Source organism: Schistosoma haematobium, chromosome ZW (assembly GCF_000699445.3).
Source record: "Schistosoma haematobium chromosome ZW, whole genome shotgun sequence".
NCBI lineage: Eukaryota > Metazoa > Platyhelminthes > Trematoda > Strigeidida > Schistosomatidae > Schistosoma > Schistosoma haematobium.
Window position 1 is genome coordinate 43332443 of NC_067195.1, and position 16874 is coordinate 43349316.

Genomic DNA, 16874 nt, shown 5'->3' on the forward strand with positions numbered 1-16874 from the left:
TCAACCATCAAAAGGAAGAGAGTAAGTAGCTTTGTCGAACTCGGTCCTTACTGGGAATGCGTCTATCGACTGTCCTCCATGCACGACTCTGCAGTGTGGTCCGTCATATGAATTCCGTATGATATTGACCATCTCAGGTACACCATTATGTCGAAGAAGGTTCCACAAGGTTCTTCTATCCACACTGTCAAGCACCTCATAGTCAAGGAAGTTGATGTATAGTGACGAATTCCATACAATTGATTGTTCAACGACGATCCGTATTGTCGCGATTTGATCTGTACACAATCAATCCTTACGTAATCCGGTCTGTTGATCTCGAAGTTGGGCGTTTATTGAGTCTTCCATCCGGTTCAGCAACACTGTTGGAAACTTCTCCTGGTACTGATAGTAGTGTGATGCCTCCATAGTTCTCACATTTTCTCAGATCATTCTTTGGTATCTTGATGGGGTATCCTTCTTCCCAGTCTGTCGGCACTTGATCCTCCTCCTAAATCTTCCTGAACAGAACGTGGAGCATGTTCGCAATTGCTTCCATGTCTGACTTCAGTGCTTTAGCTGGTATATTGTCAGGACCTGCTGCTTCCCCACACTTGATTTGTCTGGTAACCATCGTGATTTCTTCGATCGTTGGTGGAGTGATATGTATGGGAATGTTTATAGGTGCCGATGGATTCAGTGGAACTGGCTTATTCAATAGTTCCTCAAAGTGATTTACCCGTCTTTCGCTTTGTTCCTGAGTCTCAGTGATTGGCTTGCCTTCTTTGTTCTTGACTGGTCTCTGGCTTACTATATTTCCCTGATAGTTTCTTCTTTGTGACTGGTTTTATGTGAACGCTGAATTTGAGGAGTAACTTAAACTACGACCAGACATTAAAAATATGAATCTTGTGACATGATCCCGTAATTACTGCATGCAGGTAAATTCCAATCAACCAGTATGAATGTTGGGGTTTGAAAAATATATGATTAGAGCTACAAACTATCTGCAGCCAGAAGCAATAAACCTTCGGTTTCACATGTTTCTCAAAATAGTAGAAGATATGCACCCATCCCAGCGCCTTCAGCTAGATCAGGGAACTCACACTTTTTTTCAGTAAGGCAGAGTGATACAGTAGGCCAATCAGAAAACTACTAAGTGATAAGTATAACTGATCAGTCATGAAATGACTTTCTTTCCTAGGGATTGAGACATAAAACACCGATAAGGAAGATCTCTTACTTACGCCTGTTACCTCTCATGGAGAAACACAGGTCACCTATCAGAATTCTCCATCGAACCCAGTCCTGGGAAATCCTAGGTGTTTCCAGTTGCTACTCATCCTTTTCATGTCCGCCTCCAACTCCCGGAGCAGTGCGTTCTTTGGTCTTCCTATTCTCTGTTCCCCTTCAGGATCCCAAGTTAGTGCTTGCCTCGTGATGTGGTTTGGTGATATCCTATCCACCTCCATTGTTTGTTCCTAGCTCCCTCTTCAGTTGAGCTGGTTTGTTCTCTCCCATAGTAGGCTGTTGCTAATGGTATCCGGTCAACAGACGTTGAGTATCTTGAGCGGACAATCGTTTATCAATACTTGTACTTCTTTATGATGGTTGTAGTAGTTCTCCAAGTTCCAACTCCGTACAGTAGAACTGTCTTGACGCTCGTATTGAAAATTCTGACTTTGATATTGGTCGACAGTTATTTTGAGTTCTACATGTTCTTCAACTGTAGGAATGCTGCCGTTGCTTCGCTAGTCCTTTCCCTTATGTCTGCATCAGATCCACAACGTTCATCGATGATGCTGACCACGTACGTGGAAGTTCCCACCTCTTGCAGAGTTTCTCCATCAAGTGTGATTAAATTAGTGTTCTCCATGTTGTATTTGAGGGTCTTGCTTTTTCCCTTGTGTATGTTGAGGCCTACTGCTGCAGAGGCTACTGCTACTCTGGTTGTGTATGGGATAGAAGAGCCAGGTCATTTGCGAAGCCCAAATCGTCTAGTTGAATCTAAGATCCCTATTGTATTCCATTTACTATGAAAACTAAAAAACAAAAATTACAACGTTGATATTTCCAATTCTTGTGGAGAGTTTCCTTGTTGACGAGCAGTGAAGTTAAGAACGACTGTATAAGATAATTTTCAACTTGGCCAACGTCTGTCGTAAATCAATTACGTCCACAAGAAAGCTTCTGAAATTTTAAAAATTTAATTGTGTTAGATATAATAGATAATGTTTAGCAGGTGGATTGTCTTCATTTTAAATTATATTTTTGCCTACTACACACGATAATATGTACTACATATCAGTGTCTCTTACAAACGTTCACTGTGAGTTTTAAGCAACCTGAAATTACATGAAATCACGACACCAAATTGTCGACACAAAAGAGACACTACTGGACAAAGTACAAACAGTGCAGGAGCTATATTGTATAAGTAGTTCTAACAAGCTAGGAACGATTGCTCAAACGCATTAAGTGGAAGTCAGTATATTTGTCTTTAATGCGAAATCTTGCTTTACCATGCAAGCTCCTCTTGATAGGGTGGAACCAAAGTCGTTAGGTCCTTAACGCACAAACAACATTGAAGTTAACGCCGTGGTGCTATTGCAAAATACAGTGTTTTAAGCATTCCAACCGTTATGAAGAACCCATATAGGCAAGGATATAATCTGCAGCACAAGAGGAACTTCGGAGATGAACCTGATTAACCCAGTCTACGAAGCATCTTGAATAGGTCTCACATGGCCTAGTAGCAGGAATTCTAGTCTTCCTATTTATAGGAATAACCTTACACAGCAAGTAGGCTCTGTGATATTAAATTTTGACAAAGATACTGAGTTTCGGAGAGAATTTGACAACAAAGACGATGAGCGAGCACTTAAGGAAAAGTTTAATCAACTTTAAGGTTCGAAAGACAGCAATGGATCGCTTTTAACTCTTAAGCGTACAAAGTAGTTCATCTGCGAGATACTACAAACCAAATGTGTATTTTTCCCCTAGAAGTGCTACCATGTGTTGAAGATGTGTTATTGGTACCCAATAGTAAAAAAAATCTTATGCTGTGATAAGAGTGCGTCTCGAGCAAACTTGGCACTAGTAACGCTGAGGCATGTTTTTGGTCATGTTAATAAAAGAACTGTCCACTTAATAGTTAACACTATGGAGATTCGGCTCTTCCTAAACCATATTAAGTTAAGGGCGCTATAGGTATTCGGAGTTTGGTAACACATTCAAAGTATGCCAAACCAGTCAAATCAGAAGTCAGAAGTGAAGAGGTTCGAAGGTATATTTGGAGAGCTATCTAAATGTCGAGAAGCGTTTCGTTTAAGCTAGCTAAAAGTCTAAAGGGATGTGTAACACTACGTACCCAATCGTGATGTGATGCGGATGTGTGGCCGAGATGAGTGCAATAAAATTAATGAGGTCAGCACCAATGTAGAGGAATTATGGGACTATTTGGTTTGTGGATTTCGCTTACCGTCAAAGATGCATAGAATTATATTAAATGTGCGAAATGGGCATGCAATCAATACGTAACTTGCCTAATCCTTGTTTAACTCATGACGCTTAGTCGAAATATATCTATATGAACTTTTATTCATAGTTCGACTTTCTTGAAAACACTGTTGTCCACAACTTATCTTTGTACGAGTATCTTGTAGACAGGCAAACCAGTGGTTATCAGCGAATGATTTTGGAGATTTTTTTTTTGTAACTAGTCGAATCTAACTAGTTGTAGTGAGATGCATGCCGTACGGTGCGAACTATCTGATTTAATGTAAATGTTTAACTGAGCTGCTTCAGCTAATGATGTGTCTACTAAAACTAATGAGGTCGACGTGAATGCCGAAGGCTTTCAAAAGTATTTACTTTGAAGATCTATTTGCTCATCTGTGTCTTCGGGTTTTGATGTTTTTACATTGAGGTATTGGATATTGAATGCCTGGGTTTTAAATTGGTTTGTCACAGGTGACTTTATGCTCAAATCAAAGACCATTGGTAAGCATATCCTGGAAACTTTTTTCTTAGCATCATTTTACTTCTTTCTTTAAGTGGGCGGAAATTATTTCAGACCATTTAGAGAGCTGAAAAATGTACAAATAAGCTTGATAATTTTTGGACGGAATTCTATAGAATTCCATGAAGACGTAGCAAAATTCTGCTACCTCTGGCAGTAAGTTGTCAACGGAATGTCGGGATGATGTGATACCACAATGTCTTTTAGCGTACCGCGCATCAGTGTACGGATCCACGGGATTTTCACCTGCGACCTTACTCTTTGGACATGAATTACGCCTACCTGTTGAGCTACAAATACCGTTGTTACCATGCGAGGCTCAAGATCATGTATTATACATCCGTAACCTTCGCAGCCGTCTAGCCGACGCATATCACCTAGTTAAGATCAACCTACAAAATGCTAGCAAACACCAAAATGATGTGTACGACCGCAAGGCGAATGGACCCGTGTATAAACCCGGAGATCGTGTTTGGCTGCACCGTCCTTTGGCCCCACCAGGAACATGCAGCAAGTTCCACCAACCTTGGAAAGGACCTTATGAAGATGTGTTTGCTCGGTCTCCCACTACATTCGTCCTACGTAACCTCCAATGGCCCCAAGACGATGTTATAACGGCACACTACAACCAATTGAAGCCAGACAGAACGACGATGCACTCAGATACCCCGTTTGTCAATCCACTGACTGCCGTCAGCCACTATGAAGTGCCACCAGAAGGAGGGGTAGCATACCCATGTCCAGCACTAGGCACTGAGGACAGTGTCTCATGGAGAGGGGGTATTGTGACGGTATTAAAATCATTACATATGACGTTGCTAATGTGAGTTTGTTTTCCTTACTACAGGGCAACAAAGAGTGAACGTACTAGAAGAAGAGGAACAAGCCTTAAGCAGCCTGAACCTGCAAAACAATGAATCAACCCATTTTGTAATAAGCTTCCCCCTTTGTACTCGAACCGCGTCTTTCAATTTGTAAATATATCTGTTGTACCAGTACGCCGTGTTCTTACTTCAGTGGCATTTACCGGTCCTGACTGTTGTGTTGTGTTTCAGATCACTCCTGCTTGCAAGTAGACTTTTATAGTACGGCTGACGTATCTGAAAATAAGTTTTCAAATATGTCGAGGGATCTGTAGAGCAGGTAGGAAGCAAAGTCTTTTAAGTCACTGCATCTTCCCTCTCTGGAATATTGTGTTCATCCATTTGAGGAATTTTGTATGCGTATGCATCTAAAATGTTTGTGACTTATCAGAACTATTTCAAACTCCTGGTTCGTAGATGATTAACGTAACCGCCCACTTTGCTTGTTACAGTGTAACTCAGTTGCCTATTATAGGTATGTGTCGTCCGTTTTAAGCCCTACATTGTATAAAGTAATCGAAATGGAAAAAATCTGAAGTGGAGTTCAAGCCCGTAGTTAATCTTAGATTTTAAAGTACTCTAAAGTAAGGTGAATACGAGCGATTGCTGGCATATTCGTGGAAAATCCTTCAACTTATTAAGCTCACGTACAACTCGTTAGATGATTATCGATGTGGGACACATTGTACTAGATAAAAACGGCAAATTGTTTGATGGGGTAATGAATCATCTACCAAAATAGTTACGCATGTGTTACGCATGCCCATCCACCAACCGCTTCAACACGTGGTGATGACCGTTATAGAAGTAGATTGAAAAAAGCTAGGGCTCGCCAAACCAAGGCATGGGATAAGTCCATTAAGACAAACATTTGGTCTGAGCCATATAGGTAGAAGCTTACTACCTGTGTGGTTATTGTAACCAGTGGTTAGGAACTATGGGTGATATGGTTCAGAATCGTTCACAGGGGTGCAGATGCATTCACTTTGTTTCCCTTTAGAAACTAACTCTCCAAATTCCCTGTTATTCTTTATTTCGCTAATTTATATGCTCCTCTCGAATTGTATCTTTGATACCTAATACTTTTTATCACCACTAGTACGGTTACTACCTCTACTTTTCTGGGATTCGCCCTTACAATTTCATCTCACTATGCTAATGTGGTGTCGCAACGTTAACCGGTTTGCACGCGTCAAGTTCCACATTGTGCTTGACTAACTGACATATATTTTTGCACAGCTGCGTGAATAACTAGAGCTTATGGCAAACCTTTTCTTGACAAATAATCTTATGTGATGTCAAGTGAGATTCTACTTTTGTAATGTCTCACTAAAAATTGGCGTACCCTATATAGCGCAATTTTATTCTGAAATCGATTTATTTGGTGCTTATTGTTTTTGGGATGAAAAACTAAGTAAAGTTGTACACAATATATAAACCACAGTTGAAAGGGATGAAAACGTATGATGTAGTAAGTGTGTAGAAGATTTTCTAATTGACTTATCTGCGTTATTGGTTGTTGGATGTACCTTTCATAATCATTCAAGTGTGGGTTCATAGATTTGCCCCCTAATTAAATGAATTTCGAGCGTCCCATGTCAATGGTATCTCCTGCACCATAGTCTTTCAATGACGGAAGAATTTTGTTTGATGCCTTTCGAGTGCTTGTCAGCATTCAGTATCATATCACACCATAACACATGTTTTTATCGTTATACTTGGGTTTAATGACTGCATTGGTAATTGCTTGTGTGATAATACCCAAGCCATGCAGTCCGCACTTAATCAGTTGGCAATCAGTGTTCGTAGGTACGGTATGTGCTTCGCACCTCCGAAGTGCAAAGTACTTCCACAAGACTGGCAGGATTCTAATCCTGTACTCACCCTGGATGGTGAGCAGATAGAAGTAGTCGAGAAGTTCGTGTACCTAGGTAGCTGCATAAGTGCTGGTGACGGCGTGAGTAATGGGATCAATTCACGTGTAGTGAAAGCCAGAGCGGCTTATGTCAATCTGGGCCATCGTTGGTGCCTTCATAATGTTAGTCTGGCTGTAAAAGGTCGGATCTACAACGCGTCGGTGAGAGCAGTTTTGTTCTATGCATGTGAAACCTGGCCTTTCCGAGTTGAGGATTTTAGACAACTCTCTGTTTGGTCATCGTTGTCTCCGAAGGATTGCTGCCGTCCAATGGCAACATCATGTTAGTAATGCGGAGGTTCGGGCGCAGAGACGATAATTCAATTGGTGTCACCATCTTGAAACATCGACTTTGGTAGCTTGGACGTGTTCTACGAATGTCGTCCCGGAGAATCCCTCGTCGTGCATTATTTGCCGACTCTGGGACTGGTTGGAAAAAGCGGAGAGGTGGTCAGTGTATGACATGGTGCCGTGACAGGAAAGAGAACTGTACAGGACTGGCTTGTGTTGGTCCTTCTCGACTCCCTGGCTGGGATTCAATGGATGATGCAACACAGGGGCTAGAGACGTTATCAGATATGACTCGGAATAGAAGCCAGTGGCGATCCTGCTGTAACCTTTTACTTTCTTCATAAGAAGTGACCGTAACTTCCTTAACTGAAGGAATTCATTCTGGTTTTACCTTTCCGTTTCCTCCCATTATTATTACACTACCATACACTAATCCGTGGTCGTTATTGTCCTCTATTTTTTCCTTTTTTCTCTCTTATACGCACGTTACACTTTTTCTCTCCCCATTCTCATTGTTATTGCGTGGCGCATATGTATCTGGTGCCCAGTTATACCAATATTTATGTGTTCAAATAAATAAATAAATTGGTAATTATCGAGCTGTGAGCAGTGTAAAATTCATATCTGTGATAAAGATCACGTACAAAGTACAGATCACTATAAGGGAAATTAATTGAAATTAAGTGTCATAACGATAGGATTAGATAACTTGTTTTATCACTCCGACATCCAAAACACTGCTTTAGATATTCATAGCCCCCAAATGCTCTAGTACGTCCGCGAGTGATAAGACTCAGCTCTCCCTCTCGAAATGCTCTTACATTGCCACGTACATACAGCTACTGTCAGTAAAGTCCTACTCACTGCCTTCTCACGGCGGGGTTGTTGTTCACGAAATTAAGAGGACGAAAAGCGAATATCCGGAGCTTTAATCGGGTTAGTAGATACAGAGGATCCACCTAGTGGAGTTAGAAAACCTTGATTCCAAACCAATGGTGCAGATGAGCTGCAAAATCCTACGGAAAGAATTGGCGTATGAACCTATTGTTGGTCGCCGGCTACCGTGGTACTGTATCTCCTTACGTTGCTCCACTACCTTGTGGATTAGACCTTTACGTCAAAGGCTTGCGTTGTGGCCCCCTAAGAAAACCACTTGCTTTGGTTTGGGTGTCCGAGTAGTATCACAGCCCTCACATATCGAATGGTTTATGTGGCGCATGTATTTGTTGCTTACTTGTATCAATGTTTATGTTTCTAAATAATAATGTCATAGTTGCCCCTCATAACAGCTGCTAGCTCAAATCATTACAAGAAGTGGGTGATGTAGCGGTTTTATGTTCTCTAAGTAAGTTAGGTAGGGTAGTTAGCATGGTTAAGAATTTGATACTTATCGTTCTATGTTGTGTTGCGAGAGTTTTCTCGTTTCTGTTTCCTTTTAGGCTTCTCTGATTATTGTTATTGTTGATACACTATAAATTGGTCTGATAGCCAATCTTGTTTTCATATTTTCTCTGTTAATGTTTGGGGCCAAAGCGTAGGGTTTAAAGGGTTCGGGTACTTGACAGCATGTCACATTCAAACGTTGCGCCATCTACATTTGTTTAAACAGCTACATAGTATCGCTGGCCCCCATACAACATGTGCAATTCGGAGCCGACTACATAAATCCATGCATGGTAAATGAGTGTAATACGCTCATAATAACTTGTGTTTTTTAATGGATACATTATAAAGGAATTTTGTTTTTGTTTTGTAGATGTTTTGCCTGCAACTGATAATCCCATTGCTTTTTTTACCGAAGCCATCTAATCCGGCCGCAGATATTTATCATGCAATATATATACTTTTATTCCTTGTTTGTTTCTTCTTAGAGCGTAAACCTTGTGGGATATGTGCTATTATTTTGTTTATTTTCATTATTCTTCCATGTTATAGTTCCTTAGATAATTTGTGTATTTTCTCCACATGCAGTAAAGACCGAACTTTGACGTAGTGTCTTTGACGTACTGGTCTTATATATATGCTAACTTGACTGTTATAATGTAATGTAAATATTGTTCCTCGAGTAGAGAGCTCTTCTCTTGCTTTCGTTTGGGATTTCCGAGATCTCATGATGGATTGATCGATTTTTACGAGTTGATGCGGATATTTACACCAACGCTTATGTGCATAGTTTTTCACTTTACAATAGATTTTCGGTGACGATGCACCTGTTACTAAAGTGGTTATATTCACTGTCTTCATATATTTCTTTGAATTTTGTTGTATTTATTTTTTAAACTATATAATTCTGATTTTCTATGCATTTTAACTGATACCTATGGTAAATTAATTATTTGTTTTAATAAAGGATTGCAATTGTTGAAACATTTTTTACTTAGTGGGAATTATTTCAACTTTTCGACCTTTAACACTAAAGTTTATTCGTAGTGGTTAAGGAGTTAGCATTTTCTGAGGGCGCTGACTTCATTTCATTCATCAGCATAGCTAATCGAGTTAATGAGGAATTTCTTGATGTACACTACGTTTTTTTGTCAATAAATCCCGATTGGTACTGAAAATCACACCATTTAACTGCTGATTCGTCGGCCTGAAATTTATGAGCTTTATTTTTGCTTATATTTAATATTAATCTTGGTATATAAATATATTCCCTCACGACATTAAATGAATAACCGGCTAAAATCTGTCTCAGTATTGTCGCTCTTTGGATACGTGTTAGAAAAACGTAAAGTTCGTTTGCTCATGTTTCATGTGTGTTCACAAGTGAAAAATATTCTAGATACATGAAACCATGACTTGTTAATAGTAATGACCAAACTCCTGTTACATTCCCTAGAGTCAATATTTCTAACCTGTACAACAAGTTATAGCAAAATTGACTCATTTTTGGGTCTCATTTGTATTCTTCGTCAAATTTCTTGGAGAACAGTTGTTGGTCAAGCTTTATCAGTGCTCTCATACTCTGAGTTGCTGTTTCTCTAATTTGATCACGAAATTAATGAGATGGATGATAAAACACCAAATTTGCTTCGTTTATTCCCATTGTTATCGGTTTTTTCTCTTTATATCAGAATGACTAATAATTACAATTATTCTTGTGTAATTTCCCAACATAACATGAGGACTATTAGTGCCACCTGAAAATCTCAGTTTCCTGTGTGATATTGTAATATTCATAATAAAGGTAAGTTTGGTAGTTTTTCTATTGGTTATTTCGAGAACAACTAGTCCTTTATTTCTTGTAAAGTTATGGTGCACTTAATTATTGAATCTGGAGAACTCTTTTATTACTGCTGTTCACATGTCACTTCAGTTAGTTGGCTGAATTTCTACTGAGAATCCAGTCAAGTATATTATTATTTAGAGGTTGATTCCATTCCATCTGACTCTAATAGATGTATATTCCGTTAGCTGAGTATTTAAGCAGGCAAATTCTCTGAGTCGTACTATGGAGTTACTCGAAAATATCCAAAAGCCAGAACACCAATTGTTGGGATAGTACATGGTTAATGATTAATCAAATCCAAAAGCGCACAAAAGGCAACCACATTGGGAGGCGAGAAGGTGAGAGTAAAACGTTAGAATATCCATGTGTTTTATGAGTGTTAATCAGTTGTGGGTAAGCTAATGGTTGCCTGTATCAGCAACCAATGGGAGGATAGATATAGTTGAGGTGCGGACATGTGTTCAGTCAGACACTTGGACCAATGCATGTATATGTCTGGTCTTACATTGTATTGACTGAGACACAATGGGTTAATTGTTTAAATTACAGCAGGTAGGTAATAAAAAATTCAATGGGTTTAATATAACCATACCTGGCTGCAATTTCTTGAGTTTTGTTGAAAATAAGAGTCTTTGAATTCAACCTCTTCATAGCAATGGAGGCCATGAAATCAATTTGCACCCAAACATAACTAATCTTTTGCACTTATTACTCGTCCAAATATCACTGGTTGATATACATGTTCACATGAGGACTAATAAGAAGTCACAAGCAGCTGGGGAGCTGTATGAACAGTCTTATCTATCATGATGATCGATTGCCTATTCGGTTATGTTACTGCGCTTAAAAAAATGTTATGAAACTATCAGTGATCTTGTGACTGTTGTTTCACTTTATCTGCTTAAAGCATCTGTATTTGACAGCAGTATCTCAAAAAAGGACGAGTCTTTCTGCTAAAAGTTTTGCTATCGTGAACATATAGTATTCTGACTGTTCATGAGATGTTGGGTTGACAATTTTTTAATAGATTTTTGTGTTGGTGTCGGTAATTCAACATTAGTTAAATGGTTGCTTCTTGAATCATCTGACAATTAAATGTAATTACGGAATTTTCTGATTAGATCTGGTTTTTAATAATTGGCTTACTTAGTACCTCTCCCTAAGTTTTCATGGTGTCGTGTGCACTTGAATGAATTACAGCCATTTATGCCGTCCACGGTGGACTGTTCTCTTTCGTGGTGCTTTATAATGTACAGGATGCAATCACTTACTATTCTTAGTGTTAATTGTATGTTTCAACTGTTTTTTGTTTGTTTAGATGCGGTGAGACTAAAATTTGTGAACTACTTTTGAGCGACGCTGGAGTGACCTTAAGAGAGTCCACCTACCTCCTGGGGTCTTAAGAGGGTTATAATTAGTGTGCGAAACTAGAATCAGGAGTTAGAGTTTTCATCACAAACTGGCATCAGCTATAATGCCTGTTGTGGCTTTAAATGTGGCTTTTTATCACGTAATATTATTCGCCAATAAAAATACGACTGATTCACTCTTGTACTAAACCGACGATGTTCGACCTGTCTGATCAACTTAGCGTCCTATTGGTACTTTGCTCTCCTAACCCGTCCAGTTGAGTCCAAAATACCAATAACAGCTTCCACTATGCGAATCATTTACTTCAAACATACTTGGTTTATATTACCAGCCAAACAGACCTCATCACACCATAAAATAGGAAATAACATTTATACACAATAAAGCCAGAATGTAGCTGTGAACGTGGGACTGAACATAACTTAAGAACAGCAAATCGTACAATAATCTATCGTTCAAAATAAAGCTTATAATAAGAGGAGTATAGATATACGCAATCTAGTTACTGAATAGTTGTACTATAAGAATATATAGATAATATTAGTCCATTAATAGGTCTCAGAAGTTTATAGTAATTTAATCTTCGCTAGGATATAGCAATGCCAAAATTCTATTTGGCCATATAGATGGGTGAATTTCGGGCTAAAATGCAAGACTCGTTATCTTAACTCTTAATGGTTCGTCTATAAATTGTTCTCTTGCTGTAGATGTAACTGTGGAGGTAGTTTGAACTCTGAATTGCTCTACTTAAGCCTTATTTTATCTAATTTATACGTTGAGATACGTATATTTCTTTAGCTTCATATTCGTACATGATGGCCTTGCGAATCAAGCAGTCAACGTGGATGTTATTATTACTTGTGATAGGAACAAAATATTATAGGATTGGGATTAAGTGTACGGGATAAAGAATCGTGATAACTAAGGATGAAGTGGGTTAATTCAGGTTGGTTAGTAAATAAAATTACCATCCCAACAGTGGTTAAAGGATGGCGCAAACATATAAGTGAATGAGTGAAGTAGTCGAACGCGTTGACAACTTCACTTATCCCGGAAGTCTGATCAGCCCTAATGGGTTGGTGTCTGACGAAATCTCAGCACGGATTCGAAAAGCTCGCTTGGCTTTTGCCAACTTACGTCACCTATGGTGAAGGCGAGATATCCGTCTATCGATAAAAGGACGAGTATACTGCGCGGCAGTCCGTTCTGTTTTAATTTGCGGCAGCGAAACATGGCCATTAAGATTAGAATACACTCGTAAGCTACTAGTATTTGACTACAGATGCCTCAGAAATATTGCTGGCGTCTACTGGGATCACCGGGTAAGAAATAGTGAGGTTAGATGCAGGGTATTAGGGAAGGATGGTAAATCAGTTGGTGAGGTTGTGAATCTTCATCGACTGAGATGGTTGGGCCACGTGTTACGTATGCCCGAACACCGATTACCACGACGTGCAATGCTAACCGGCGTTCGGGATGGTTGGAAGAAAGAGGCGGCCGAACCAAAACGTAGCACCAGTGCTTGAAGTCACTAACTTCTAGTCTGAGCCATGTTGGTAGATGCAGACTACTTGGTTGGGGTCCGCGTGACTTTCGTAACCAATGGTTGGAGACTTGGTGACATGGCTCAGAATCGATCACAATGGCGTCGGTGTATACACTCTCTATCTTCCCTTAAACTAAGAGATTAAAATTGCTTCATATCTTTCTTTCTACGAACTAATTCTTTCTTCCTGTAATATATCCTTATTGCAATCTTTCTTTTATATATTACCACCTCCGAATTAACTACTTTTATGAATGTGGTGTCCATCTTGTTGTGTTAATGAGGTATGGCAACTTGGACCGATGCATAAATGTGCCTGGTCCTACGTTGTAGCTGACTGATAAGTGAATCAATTAATAAAAAAAATATACTCAAATTAACTTTTGACCAAATTATGTTTATACCTGTGTTAAGCTCCATTTGTAATTCTTGATATTGAAATCATATTATTTATGGATAGCTGATGACACGTGAACTTAGTAAAATAGATTTGTGTTACTTTGCTCAAATCATTGTTTCTGTTTTCAAGTTAGTAGGTGTATGCATGAAATGCCAATCAAATTGTAAATTTCTAAAATCACAAACTTAATAGACATAAGCATTAGGCAGCACAAAATCCTTTCGTTGTTTGTCTAATTCTTATTTGTCCGTTTATGAAGAAATTAACAATTTCTTTAAGAATAATGTCATATCATTTTAGTAGTTGAGATGATGAGTCAATTGAAGCTCGTCCACCAGTGCTTCCAGGTTTTCCATGGTGGTCTAGTTTCAATTGACCCATGATCTCAACTATTAAAATTAATATAATGTCCACAAAACCCCTTCTGATATCAGTCATATCATTTGTTGAACAGTTGACATTTTTGCTGAACAATTCAATTTTTCATTTGTCTACTTATAAAATTGTAAGTAGCATAAGTGGTATTGTTTATTATTAACATCAAATTGGTACTCCCAAAGTACTTGATGCAAATTTTACATTTAATAACATTGGTTTGTATTTTATTATACAGTTCGATTGGCATATTGTAACACTAATTTAATACATCTAAATAACCAGTTAACGTTTTTTTTATTTGACTTTGATCATTTGAAGCATAACATAATACTTAATTGCTTACTCCTGTTACTCCTAATGGAACATAGACCGCCGACCAGCATTCCCCAACCCACTCTGTCCTGGGTCTTCCTTTCTAGTTATATCCAAATGTTGTTAATTCTTCTCATGTCTCTCGATTTCTCGGCATAATGTGTTCTTTGGAATTTCTGTTCTCCTTTGGTTTTGAGGATTTCATGCAAGGGCTTGCCTTGTGACGCAGTTGGGTGCTTTCCTCAATCTGTATCCTATCCATTTCCAGCGCTCCTTCCTGATTTCTTCCTCCGCTGGAATCTGGTCTGTTCTCTCCCATAGTAGGTTGTTACTGATAGTGTCTGGCCAACGGACCCGAAGTATTTTGCGTAGACAACTGTTAATAAACACTTGTATCTTCTGGATGATGGCTTTCGTAGTTCTCCAGGTTTCCACCCCATACACTTGAACTATCTTGACATTTGTACTGAGAATTTTGACCTTGGTGATGGCTGACATTTGTTTTGAGTTCCAGATGTTCTTCAGTTGTAGATATGCTGCTCTTGCTTCATCGATCCGCGCCTTCACATCTACATTAGATCCGTCGTGTTCATCAATGACGCTACCAACATATGTAAAGGTTTTTACATCCTCCAAAGCTTCTCTATCAAGTGTGATTTGACTAATGCATACTGTGTTGTATCGGAGAATCTTGCTTTTCTTTTTAAGTATGTTGTGACCTACTGCTTCTGAGGCTGCTACTACATTGGTCGTCTTCTCCTGCATTTTTTATATATCTTTGAATAGTTTTTTTCTTTGTACTGTTCAACTACTGATCTTGTAGGGAGTTCACATTATTTGTGCTTTCAGAGCTACATGGAGATCCATTTTCATCATTTTTTAACGTGTAAAATTTATGTTAAGTGACAGAAGTACACCAGATTTTAAACATTAATTAAAACTATACTGTCTCGTCAATCATATATACTTTTCGTCTTACATGATAATTAGATCTTACAAGATCTATGTAACTTGTCTTGATTATAGGCATTTTATTCCCTGAATATTAAGTCATTTAAGCAAAAGTTATCAAGAGAAAGTCGTATTTATGTAAGCCGATTTAAGTCTACATCAGTGTTGTTAAAGATTTCATTCATTCCATGTGAATCGTAATCACTTGACATTAACAGTACTATAACAAAACACGAAGTCGAAATCTGGCAGTATAGTCACCTCTGTTCATAAGCATCAGAATTCATGGTCTTCATCTGTTTCATCAAAATGAAAATTTATGGAATAGCATTATAACATTTGTATAATGAGCCAAACTGATCTCTTTTATATAATAATTGAGGGCAATTAAATGATGACTCTTAAATATGAAAGCAATTTTCAAAATGAAAAGTAATCGATTGAAGAACTAGTGGTATGGGAGTATTGGTTTTTATACCTTGTTATTAGGGTTCAGTACGGCCTACGATGTTACGGATTTAGGAACGAGAACGATTGAGCTTCTCTGATACGATAGGTTCTCTTCAAAACTGACAAGAGTCATTTATAGTCAACACATCAAGCTTCGAAAGCTAAGACAAGAAGAAGACGGAATTGCAGGTAACTTGATATATGTGGTAGAACAAGCAACTCAAACGAAATTGACACAAAAGTTGTTACTATAATAGCAGAATGTGACCTTTGAGCGTGTAGCAATTTAGCGAAGTAAAAGAATATGACAACCAATCAGAAGGCAAGGGTCATGCGGAAAATCGAATTGATAGAAAGTATGCGAGAAGAGACCTTAGCCTTTCTAATAAAATCTGACTATTCTTGCGACCGCCTTAGCTGTGGTTGAAAAACGGTAAGACTAAAAGCGGCAAACTCAAGCGCCAAAAGCGAAGTCGTACTGTTAACTGTACAGAGGTGGTACTTCAGTAAGTTGTTTTCCACAGACGCCCAGCATAAAAGCGATGCTGCCTTCTACAAGAGGGAGTGGGGTTAGAAAAGGTTGGCTCTAAAAATGCACACCTTGTTTTATCTAATAGATATCCGTCTCCGGTGGTAAGGTCCCAACAAGTACTGAGGTAACACGAAAACTACTTACAAAAAGGTCATGTGTGACCGACCACAAGCAGTTGTCTCTTGGGCACTGCGGTCACGCTCTCAGGTCACTAAGACCACCCCTAACACAATTCCCTCTTCAGGTACCTCTAGAAGAACCCTTCCACTGAGTGAGAAACTGGAAAGTGTAAACTGCTCTCATACACTCAAGATCACTGTATTCATATTCATTTTCCCTCTTCATTTTCTATTATTTCTCCTACCTCGACTTTCAACTCCAAACTTTCTCATCAATCACCAACGATTCTACTGCGCGAAATACTGTCCCACGTCTACTGAAACCTCTCTACAAACTACAGATTGGAGCCTTCAAAGTACTCACCCTATGTCAAATCAGCCGACAGGTCTCTTCAGCTAAAACCTTAGAATCTCGTACCATTGACGTATACTGTGTCTCCGAAACACGCATACAGGATCCTAGTGTGCTCGTTCATTTGACCTCACAATGCCAAAACGGAGAGCCGACGAGATATAC

At 38.9% G+C, this 16874-nt stretch overlaps 1 protein-coding gene across 1 annotated transcript; it reads left to right on the forward strand.

The window, feature by feature from the left end:
• Positions 1-3219: 3219 nt before the first annotated feature.
• Positions 3220-5143, forward strand: MS3_00003628 (uncharacterized protein; the record flags this gene model as incomplete). The annotated part of the gene is made up of 3 exons (XM_012939132.3): positions 3220-3265; positions 4208-4823; positions 4848-5143. The coding sequence occupies 3 exons, from the start codon at positions 3220-3222 to the stop codon at positions 4915-4917; spliced, it is 732 nt and encodes a 243-aa protein (XP_012794586.2). The 3' UTR covers positions 4918-5143.
• Positions 5144-16874: the final 11731 nt, after the last annotated feature.